The 12,590-nt window shown below is 40.6% G+C and overlaps 1 protein-coding gene and 1 long non-coding RNA gene across 2 annotated transcripts in view; one reads left to right on the top strand and one right to left on the bottom strand.

Moving 5' to 3' along the window:
- Nucleotides 1-12,590, bottom strand: part of LOC125385237 — a 50,962-nt gene that overhangs the window by 12,003 nt on the left and 26,369 nt on the right. The gene's annotated exons all lie outside the window — the stretch shown is intronic.
- The window catches only part of LOC100648555, a 28,396-nt gene continuing 19,598 nt past the window's right edge, over nt 3,793-12,590 (top strand). The window contains exon 1 of the mRNA XM_003395902.4: nt 3,793-4,832. Within this exon, the coding sequence (XP_003395950.2) occupies nt 4,030-4,832 (803 nt within the window). The 5' untranslated portion in view covers nt 3,793-4,029. The remainder of the gene's footprint in view (nt 4,833-12,590) is intronic.

Here is a 12,590-nt window from a genome sequence, read left to right as displayed (position 1 = left end):
TAAAAATAAAAAAAATTTTATGAAAGGAGCTCTCGTAATAATTCGCGTGAACTTGGTGTAAAGTTCGTTAAATACGAGATTTTTCTTCCAGCTCTTAACAACGTTTATCTCCCCTAAGCGCAACTATCCACGTAAGAAATCGCTCGAGACTCCTGATATCGTAACAGTTTTAACCACTTTATTTGACCTCTAGCCCCGCCAATAAGGATAAAACTCAGAGAGCAACTTAAACAAGATTGACTTAATAGGTTTACAATTAAGAAAGTTCCAACTCGTCTGAAAACTTCTTGACCTAATACTTCCAGGAACACATTATCTGTGAAACGATATTAAAAAGCCTCGTTCTATCTTCCCGCTAAACCTAACCCCTCGTACCATATCAATCAACCCTAACAGCCTGAAACCTTAAAAAGAAACTTCGTTATCAAACATCTAATTATTTTTCCCCCTCTATACCTCCAATCTTTCCTCCAGTCGTGAGATATCGTCGTGAGATTCAACGATATTACAAGCTCCACACATCACGTTGCAATATTTTCGGTCGTTCGTGAAAGACTCGTACGTATACAGCTCGTTGGACACCAATTTTCGACGAGCAACATTCCGATCGTTATACGCGGTCAACGTTGCACCGACATTGAACCAGTGCAATGCTGCAATGCAGGTGGACCAGCCGGTGCAGCTGGAAGATGCGTAGGCAGTTGGAGGCTGCAGCCACTGTCTACCGCAAATCTCTCGCGGCTCCCGCAGATGTTATCTTTACCGCAAGATATCCAACGATTCTGTCTCCCTTTATGCATGAGCTAGCTCGCAAGAAATCATCTCGCTCGTATGGAATAGGAGGAGACGGAGACGAAGAAGCGGGCTGGGCGGAGAGTCACAGGGACAACGAGGATATAGAGAGGCCCAGTAAGGATAGAAGAAAAGCAGAATGCCGTTTCACAACCCTTTGTTCCGTGAATGCCGGATGCCCGGGCGTTGGATTATTTTTCTCACGGTGAATAATTCATCCTGACAAATGGGACGGGTGCGCGCGACCCGTCGTGGCTCAGCGTTCTGCTCGTTTTTCTAATCCGCTTTTTGTAATGTATCAATTCGAGTATTACATCGAATGGCCGAGGATCGTGACCACGAGGAGTCGCGTTAAATTTCAACGCGCGCTAGTGCAGCATTGTTAGAAATAACTCTTTGAGAATGGTTCTTTAACAGGTGGCGTGTTTGTAATCTTCAGGGTGATTGAATCCTTTTCGGTCGTAATTTAAGTCCTGATTATATTTTACCGGGATCTTCTAGGTTGAATTTTTGTGTTGAAATGGTAGACGATTATTCGATACTTGGAAGTTTTCTTTTATGGCGAGTTTTTGGCAACTGAAATCCTTTTTACTCGTAATTGTTTTCAGGTGTTTTTACGTTGGAGTTTGTTTGCTATATTATTTTTACGTATTAAACTAGCACAAGGTTGCGTTTGTGTTATTTAAGAGCAATTCAATTATTCGACGATTTAATCTGAAATCTTTTGGAAATTTCTAGTAAAAATACCGAAGAAATATTACACATATTTGCGAATTACATTTACATTGATCAGTATAACAGCAGAAAATTCCCTAATAGACAGAAATGAAATTGAATTCTGCAGTTTAACGTCAGAACCAATTTCGCAAGGACGGCCATGAATCACGGCAGTTTCAAGCAGTTTGTCTCTAATCTCCGATTTCAATTTCATCGAGAGACAGGCGAATGTACAATACTGCGGGCTAATTTAAATCAAGTTCGCGGGAAGTGTTTGATCAATGAAATAAAAGTTTGATTGCGATCAGGCAACGTTTGCACCGAGAAAAAACGATTTAACAATCTTTTCTACCTAATAAACTATTTTCTGTCGATAATCCGTTGCTCTTTTCACAGAAACCTTAATAACAGAGATATCGTATCGTTTCGAATGCGAAAACGAAAAATGTTAAAGTTATTGAAGTTGTTCTCATCCAGATCTTCCACTTTTGGTAACGATGATTTCATATTTCTCTTTGTAAGAATCTCAATGTCATATCGTGATATTTTTGTAGTATAAATCATCCTTTTAATCTTCCATATATTATGGAAGTAATGTATGTATGTAATGTTCCCAAACGTGACTGTATAATTAATTAAGAAATTCTGTCGATTAAAGAGAAATAAACAGGTATTTACAAATTCGAAAACTAATTAAAAAAACTTCAACCGTATTCGGTACTTGATTTAAGAAATACATCACCTTACATGCGTATGGAGCTTTGCTCGCAATTAATTAATACGAGCTTAATTTTTGTCATTTAAACAATCCACTCCTTAAATAAAATATTCCGCATAAATACGAATATGCTGTATCATCATCAGAAAATAATATGTACGATATTATTTTCAATGCTTGTCTCATTTTTGGTCGAAAAACGTACTTCCGAACACTTCCTACCCAAAATTAAAAAATGACCTAATTCTACTAATAAATCTAATAGCTAGAAAAAATCGCAAAGAAGCACACAACACAAACTCAGAACCAAAAAAAGTTGCAAAACATTCCCGTCTCCAACCATACACAGGTACGCGGACGTAGAAGCAGGTAAAAGAGATTAACAGGTAAGAGATTGAAAGCTAGACAATGGCCCAGCGTGCTCGACATTAAATCACTGGTAATTACGAGCAGCGCCACGGGCATTGTCTCCTATGTGCGCCACATTATCGGGCATCTATTCATTACGGCGGCGTAATTGCGCGTGTAAACGCGATGCCGCGAGCACACGCGTCCATCTTATTACTTTCAGTTCCTTTATTATCCAGATACAAAAATCGATCGGGATGACACACGTCGGTCGCACGATGTGGCCGCCGGATCGCTCGCTTTTCCTCGCACCCGTAATTTTCTAGCGTACACGTGTTCGGTCGCGCTGCCATGGTTCCACAGGAACGCGTGACTCACGACCTACATTCGTCCCGCGTGACACCTTTTGCACGCACGCCTTTAACATTTATTGCTCGTAAATAGAGAAACTCCTGGTCTCCGCGTTCTTCGGATCTCGAAATCGATTCGCGACTCGGCAACGATGCAATAAACGCTCGCGAAACCCGATCGTTCGATTCTCTTTCCTTCTGCTTCGATTTTTGCTTTTCCAGGAAATTGCAGTTGGAGGAAATTGTTGATTTATTGGACGGTTGAAATAACAAGATTGCGTAGATGAGTTTCGAGCCGACAAAGGTTTAGACACGATAGCTTCGACGCGGCGTCGATTGCACGCGATGTAGGATTTCTACACGGGAATAAGAAAGGTACACTAGCGTTTAAAAGTATTTCAATGCTTATACGTTTCTTATAAATTTATTGTAAATTTATCATATATGTATAGATCGGAAAATAAGAAACGTATTAAAAATATAAGCGTTACAAATTCCTTTTTTTAACTCCGACGACTTTATATTTAAAATTTCTTAAACGCGGCATACATACTTCAACTTTCATAGTCACGCCAACAATTTCTGATATTTTGTAAATTACCAAGACCCGTCGTACTATGCAACAAAGCACGAAGTAGACGTTCCAAGCGAGTCGTGCAATCTTCAGCAAGCCGAAAGCAACAGTAAATTCTAACCACATCCACGGAAATATCTTCGTAGCGCTTTCTCACCATTAGCAAATTCCTACCATTCTACATTCGCTACACCCTGTATGTAATATGTATATTACAATGATCGTGGCAACTTAAAAAATCCAAGGCATGAATCAACAAAGAGGAACGAGGAAAAAATTCCATCGCGACAAGCGTACCCTTCGAGTTTCGCAATCGGTTCAGCCGGTCGTCCCATCTATCCCAAGGAACAAACAACGCGCACCATTGTGTCTCTATCCTACTGAGCGTTCTTGTCGAACGCGTGCAAGGATATGTAGGTGGTTAACTGAGCGGTTGGCGGTGTATCAGGAGAACAGACAGGTAGAAAGGGAGCGGAACAAAGCGGAACGAAGAAAGAGGTCTAAGCGAGCAAACAAGAAAGGAAGGAGAGATGGGTGCGAGAGAGGACGAGGGGCGGAACGAGGAAACGAAGAGAAAGAGAGAAAGAAAGAAGGATGGTGGGGTTGGTACGAGCGACTCAAGCACGTGGAGCCTACTCCGTGTGTCTCGTTCAGTAGTGCTCTCGGTTGCCTTCGAACGATTTCGCACCGGATGTCCATCGAGCTTGTTCGACGTATCCAGCGCAGCACCTTCGGTCAAACGTAAAAAAATCGATCAAAATCATCGAGAATGTGACCCGTTCGTCGTGACTGTTACTCACACCAAACATCGCCAACGTAATCGAAGATCGAAGGCTGGTTTAGCGATGGCTTTCGTACCGAAAATTCTTCTGACGTGTGCTTTCTTTATTTTACCGACCGCCATCGCCTCGATCGAACACACGGCCAACGATCATCGCGACTTTACCAATCACAGACTCACCTGGCCGGTCTGGCCGTACCACGAGAAATTCACAGGATCTCGACACGAACACGACGATAGGAGTTTCCAACAACAGGGTACCGTCAACAATTGGATTCGCAACGATCTGTTCGAAAGAAGCAGCTCGACGATCGCACCACTGCAAACAACCGCGAGTGGGGTCAGACATCGCGTGGAGCAACGCGTTTACGAGCAACGAACCTCGAAACCGGAGAAATTCAGCGCTGTCGCGGTTGCCGACTACACCGGCACCAGAGCCATCGCTTACGCCGGTTATCACAACAATCATCGTCACCAGCCGAGGGAAGTGGTCACACAGGGCTACCAGCATCACACGACCACTCCGGCTACTTATACCAGGCATCATCCTGGGTGAGTGAGGTCTTTGAAACTTTGCTTTTAGGCTTTTACGAGTGGTCTCGGTAGCTTGGTGGATTTACAAAAATGGCTTCATTTGTCTCATACTTGTCACTGTCGGTTGACAATTGCGTTGTATACTACGTTACTTCGTATCGTTTCAACCGTAATCTTGCGTGAACTTTAACATCCATAGGAGCAAATATGGGTAAGGAAGATCGCAGGTTTGTTCAATAAAGACGAGTACAAACCTAAATTCTTGAAATCTAAATTCCATTTCAAAATTAGAAATACGATAAGGTGCGAAGAGACGATGTTACTTGCGATTCTATATCAAGTCCAAATTCTTTTTAAAAGATACGTCGTTCGAATAAATTGTTTTTTATTTACTATAAATCTTAAATCTGCTTTATTATCGTATCATAGTTACAAAAATAAAGAGTCACTTCTTCGAGTCATATCTAAAGTATAAATATCTGTTTTATGCAAACCAGCTGTAAGAGTTTTTTTTATACATTGATACACGACTAAAACAGCGAACGCAAATATCACTGCAAGAGATTTACGATTGGAGTTTAATTATTTTGCACCGTTATTCAATCCATCGACGCTAATAACAAACGGTTCGTTCGAGATATCTTTTCTTTACGTCGTAACGTAACGATGTTCCAGTGATTTATAAGATCAAAAGAATCTCGCATCCAATCTATACACCGATAACGCATCGAACCATCATTTTTCATTCGCCTACTCAATAAAGCAAATTAAAAATTGAAAATTACAAATCAAGCGTTCGAATGTATCTGCGAGAACATCTTTACGATCACAAGTGCCTTTGCTACTCTATATCTCTTCGTCATCCAGTTGGTCAATTTATCGAGATGTGTGTTGCATTCGCATTAAGAGTAAATTACGTTTCATTTATACCCATAAAAATTAGAAAACCGCTCTGTCCTCGCGCAATTAAGGTAAACATGTAGGTATTCGCGATTTACCGTTTCTCGATGCGGCGAAACAAGTATTTTTCTGTATTTCCTTCTGCTTCTGTGCTAAAACAGGATTAACTTGACGAATACGGATGTAAATCGAAGTTAACATCGGCCGTATGCGAGCCGTTCTTCGGACAGCGAATACCAAACAGGACGGGAAGCACATTTCATCGAATTGCGCAATAAAATGTCTGGCGTACTCCATTGTGTCGGACGAAACTAAAGTTACGCGTAAACGGTGCGTTAAATTTCCCGGCAACGTCAACCGATCGAAGGAGATCAATTTTCTCGGTCGAACCAGCCACTTCCTGCTTGGAGAGGCCGACTTCACCCACCTTTTCGGCATAAAACGGAACGTTTCGCGGTATATCGCCACCCTCGAGCCTGCGAACGTAGGTGTCTTGCGTCGCAAGTCGAGCCAACGAAGAGAATCGAAGCTAAATTCGAGCGGAAAACTTTACGATCTACCGGACAAAGCGCAACTCACGCGTTTAAATGAGTCGACGAGCGCGGTTAGCCGCGCGCGTCATGGAATTACTTCGCAGAACGATAATTTATGGTGCCAGTCCATAATCTTTCTCAGAGTTTTAACGCACGACTGTTCTGGTCCGGACTTTCATTTCGATTTTTAATCGTTTGCGAATTCAATCAATCATTTGCCCTTTTTTATTTCGAAACGTGTAATTTTGTGTTCGGTTAATTTGGTGTTGAGAATTGAAGATGGTAGAGAGGCGATAGATATAGCGTGGCAAGGTAGAGTTATTCGAATCAGCTAAGCTTCAACCTTAGAATAATAATCTTTGTCGCTTGTCGTGTGTCGTTATCGGTCATTGATATAACAACGAAAGAATGAGAAAATATCGTGTATTTTAGATTCATCGAAAAGAGACGTAAAATGACAAAACGCTTATCTCGACCTAAATATCCTACTGGTTTATCTTATACGGTACCTATACATATGTATTTTATCAATTTATAGTGGATAAAAAGTATTAAAATTTGTTTGGCGAGGAAGAGGCAGCAGGGATTACTTTGACAAAGTTGCAACTGTTGCAAAGTTAAATGCTAGGTGTTTTATCTACAGTTTCCACCTTAAATATCTCCACCATGATTCACCCAAGAGATTATTTCTACGGTTGAAGGTTACACGGTTTTGAACGCTCTCGCGCGAGAGTGGGCGATTTTTTACTGTGCTTATCTGTTTGGTGGGAGCAACGGGATAACATTCGTTTCCTTGCTGAAAATATTGCTATAGCTCCTGGCAAATAAATAATTTTGCCAGCGTACGCTACACGCGAATAAAATACTCGCAGCCGTTCTAAAATATTCAATATACAAAGAACCGTGTTATTTTCGAGAAAAAGTCCAAGTTACCTTATCACTGTCACTGAAAAATAAATATGACAAAATATTATCCCGCGCCCGTGAAACCTACTCGCAATTGTATAACAGTCGGTTGAAAAATTTCCTTCGAAGTAAACTATGAATATTCGATAGAGCAGAAAATAGGGCAAATATTTTTCGTACATGGCAGAAGGATATAAGTATGCAGTCATACGAATGTGTGGAGATAACTTTACATGGGAAACTAGTATAACAGGCTGATATAACGTATTAACAGAACGTCGGAGGCAAATAGGACGATACGACTGTCGATAACTATTTCCCAAAAATAAAATTCTTTTTCACAGAGTATCTGAATTCTAAAACTAAAAGCGCAAAATTTATTCCAACACTTGGAAGCGAAAGTTTCAACAGTTACATGTTATACATACGTTCGTGTACATTTCTATATTTTCGCTTTCGTTGGCAATCACAAAATCGGCCGCAAAGATTTGAATCTCCCGTTAAAACGATCGGTAATCTCATTGGGCGGGACGTTTAATTAATCGGCCGATTAATTATCTCGCGCGTAACGCGTTCCTCTGTCACGTGCAATTATTAGGATTGTTGGTGCGCGACGACGGCGGTTCCCCTTTGGCCGGCCTTAAAGGTTTCCGCATGATAATATTGCTTTCGCGCCGCTTCGAGCGAAACCGAGGGACGCCAATTAAGTCGCGCGATTGCTCGTGCATAACGGCGACGATACAGACCCGCGGTTCGCGACGATACTCGCCGGTGGGAAACGACCATCGACGATGGTGAACGTGAGACCTCTATCTCGTTGATGATAATCGACCGCAACGGGTCGCTACTCACGAGTCTGTGTTTTGCACAGAAATAGAAGAAAGATTTTGCCCTGAATGTCGATAGCCCGGCTATTAACATCATTAGCGTTGCGTCAATGGAACTACAACGTCGAGTTTTTAGTAAATTAAAAGGTGGTTAATGGGGAAATGCACGCGTTGCAGCGGGTGATTTACTGGTCACGATCTCGATGGTTCTTTTTGAGGTCAGCGCGAAAGTGGTTTAGCGTACGCCTCGGTTTACGGGGAACTGGTGCAACTTCGTCGACCGAATTAGCGATCAAAGCGACATGGATGGATTTTTGTTGCGGGCGTGGCAAGGTGATTTGTTCAAGCTTTTAAAAATTTGAGATTCGAAATATCAGGACGTTGAAATATCGATGGAACGAAGTATTCATCGCGTTAGAATGTTGATGCAATAAGGTACTCGTTACGTTATGCTAGGCACGTGTTACACCGTGTTAAAATATGCATAGGATGAAATTTCACCTATGACAGCCTCTAAGGGTTAAGGTACAGAGGAAAGTTCTGTGTATCTATCAGGTGCAAGTAAAATTTACGATATTTACTGAATATTGATTTGAGAGCTTAAAGAGGAAAGCGTAGTACTTGCAATGTTGGCGCAACGTTTCGTAAGAGGAAAGCAGTTCGTTCGATCCTTTGGTGTACTGAATATTTGATCGATAGAAAGTTTCAGGTGTAGCTAAAAGGCCTTTTTGGCAAACATAGATTTTACGCTATTTGCTAAATATTGATGTGGTAATTTAAAGGGAAAATCACGATATTTGAAATGTTACGAACAAGGTTTTATACTGTCAAAATAGTTTGACATTGTTAAATATTTGATTATATAAAGTGATCGGATGATATGTTCATAGAAAAGTTTCTCGATGAGTAATTGATAATATTTTCGAAATATTGATTTGTAAGATTGAATGAAAAAGGTGAGATTTTATGGTCGGAACGTGCTGTGACGAAGTCGGCTCTCTTCTGGAGAAACGATATATTCAAATTGCCACTTAAGGTGCAGTTGATTCTTGAAAGTGTTTGATGAGAATTAACCATATTAGGCAATATGTAATCGCAAACAGTTTCCTTAAGGATTAAATAAAGAAAATTGTGTACATGCCGTGGCCTATTAAATAAATGAACAGCGATATTCTGAAAACTACAGGTTTTTAAAAAAAGTGCAAGATATGGGTCTTACGGTGCCAAGTACGTTATTGTGCTTAATAAAAGACTCGCTACCTTACATGTACAGAGAAATATTACAAGAAAAGAAATACAAGAAAGCTTTATAGCTTTATAGAAGTTCAGAAACCTACTTCCTATGTTCTATACTCGAACTATAAATTACCGTGACTTATATCGATTAAAATTATTTATAACAACGAGCGGTTTAATTTCACCGTGTTATATATACCACATTTATGAAGCTTCAACGCTTACTATCATTAAAGGTCACGATCTGGAAGTAAAAGATAAAGGCAACGTGAGAATGCATTCTACTTTTGAGGGACAAACCTACTAATTATTAAGACTGATTTTATGGAATTGATTTAAATATTCTCTGTGATAAAAGTATCGCGATGATGATGTTATAATATCGTAACACGTTTGTCTCCAAAAAATGTTATATTCGAACGTGTGCTGGCGAATCGCTACCGCCTCTCGGAATGTAATTTCGCAACACAACTCGGATGATCTCTCATCGTTTCAATGACTGAGGCGATGGGCCGCGGGCGTGTTCGCGATACATTTGGTTGCACGTGAACGCGGCCACTTTTGTCCGTGCGAAACAAAGCTCTCCTTGCACGCAAACTGAAAGAAACGGCGCGACGCATCGACGAGATCGCTCGTTATTATTTAACCTGAATGCGATAATTTAGCTCGTGCCTACTGTTCGCTCGTTCTTTCCTTTTATTCTATGCGCCGATCGAATTACCCAGATACAAGGCCGGACAGAGTAGCGAAACACTCGCAAACCTGTCGCACGAGGCCGACGAAAAGTCGTCTCGTCAACACGAGCAACGAATAACGCGTCTCGAACGATCGATCGGTCGTCATCGTCCCAAAATTTTTTATCGCCATCGCGGCAATAATGACACTTAAAATGCGATCTAGACGGCGACGGTAGCCCGATCAAGAATACAGAAGCGGAATTCGAGGTCGGTTACATTGATCTGGCGACAAACTCGAGTCGATAGGCGCGCGCGGGGCTTCGACGTGTTTCAGCTACTGTTTTCATGGACTTGTGCAGCCATCGTTTTCGATTGGGTTGCTGACGATTTCCATGGTAATGGAAATCACGGGATGAAGGATATAGAAAAAAAATGAGCACCTTCGCCGTTCTTTAGCGAACAGTCAAGTATCTCGTCGACTCTAATCGTTTAAACGTCTCCTTGTTTTTTCTTCCTCTTTGTAGTCGCTTTAAATTAAGGAAGAGCCTGATTATATGGATGTAAATTTAGAAAAGAGCATATAAAGTAATAAGCTGGAGATAGCGGGCCCAATAAAATATTCATCGATAAGAAAACGAATGCAGCAAGTACCGTGGTTAATCGTTTATCCGAAATTGAATTTTCTTTTCAAAAGTGCATTGCCCTGTTGAATAACTGATTGGACGTTGGAGCAGTTTTAAACAGGCGAACGATACGCGTCAGAACATCCTTCTCAAATGGGTCTACTAATCTTTTATAAAACTATCGTTCGTCCCTTTGGTCATTTTACACGTGTGATCGACGCACGTCGATAAGAAGAAGCACGAATAACGAATATACGAACAGTTCCAAGTACATCCCAGATAATAATCCTGCCATGTCACATCGTGGAACGCTTGGTGCGTAGTCGTTTACATTGTTTATTATCCATCGTCTGTTGCGTTGTCGTTGGTCTAAGGTTTAACAGATCGGTCGATTGACAAATGGACGGTGTCCGTGTGGAAATAGACGCAACTGTTACGTTCACGTTGTTGTCAAACGACAGGCACATTCGTTTTGTCGCTCGAATCGAAACCGTTCTTCTGCAACGCAATTACCATTTTCCGATACTGTACACCGTGACGAGAAAAAACACTGGACACGCTTTAAAAAGAATCTTCCGCAGCTTTATATGCTGTCGAGTCACTATCATCCTTGCAGACACGATAATACGGCTTCACGGCGTGTTATCATATGTCAAAGCAAAAAAAAATTGATAGCAGAAATTATTTGAAAATAATATTTGAAACGACGAGAGAAAAAATTTTCTAAAATTATGGAAAATAATTATTGCAATTATAGATTGCTAGTAAATTATATAAAAATTTCTATTAATATAATAAAAATATCTTTTTTCTTCCATTATTTATAGTCGCATCGATCGCTTTCATGGGTTATTAGCAACGCAGGAGAGTAGATAATTACGATTATAGACAATTTAGAACGTTTTAGATAATTTAGCTGTTCTTATATCGATTTATGATCTTTTGAATTGTCCTTTATAGCGGGTTTCATATTGCAACGTTGTCTATAAGGAGAGTTTCTTGCATCGCAGGATCAGGTGTTCTTATCTTAAAGTGGCATTGCATAATTCGAATACAATGTAGAAAAGACAACTTCAATTCTGATTTACCGAAAGAATAAATCATAAACTACAAGACAGAAAAGACACTGGTAAAAACGGTTTGAAAGATAACTATCAATTAGGAAGTTGTTACATTGACTCAGAATTAAGAGGGACGTTAAAAACGCCATAGTAGTATATACCATAGTGACACTAAACTCAGTACCATATCTAGCTCTATAAACATTGTAATAGCGCTTTAGAAGTAATATGCTACAAATGGGCTTAAACGAAAAAACACACCTAACACCAGAGTACGACGTTAATGTCTGACTGCTTGCATTCGTCGCGTATATCCGCGCCTTTTGCAATTTCATAATCGTTACACCGCAATCGGCGCTGCCACATTCCCGTCGTAGATACTTTTCTAACGAAGAGATTAATAGTTGGCATGGTTATTGAACCGCAGCTAAACAAACAAATGTGTGAGCCAAATAGAGTGGCTATTCACTTTGATACATATACGTATGTATCTGGCAAGCTGTTCATAATTTTGTACGCCGACATTTAATCGAAATTTCAGTACCATGTAATAATGTTTCGCTGGCAATTTTTATCCCGGTACATCATCCACTGAGACGCGTTTCTCGTGCATCTCAACGCGTAAAAAGAAAAACTCGTCGCATCGCAAACACGTCACGAATTTATTTTTCGCCTGACGTTTCATTAACTTTTACCATCGCTCCGGTTTCCCTGGCACGCGCCAATTCACAATCTGGTTAAGTATAGAGCCGATTAATTACCAAATATTCGGAACACTCGGAAACAGTAAAGCCGGTTAGTCCAGTTAACAAATGTGCTCGGCAAATCGCCAAATGGGACTATACAGCCTGGATTTACCATCGTTTCAAACGGGAATCCGAGTCGTTTCTCGATGTATACTGGTAACACGAGCAAACAAGAAGAGAGAGATTCGAACGGATAAAAGTAACGCAGGTTATTCGCTCGAAATTTGTAAATTACTGAAATCCTAAGAAACATATCTTCGTTGTGGT

This window comes from Bombus terrestris, chromosome 6 (genome assembly GCF_910591885.1).
Source record: "Bombus terrestris chromosome 6, iyBomTerr1.2, whole genome shotgun sequence".
NCBI lineage: Eukaryota > Metazoa > Arthropoda > Insecta > Hymenoptera > Apidae > Bombus > Bombus terrestris.
This window is presented reverse-complemented; position numbering and strand designations above follow the sequence as displayed.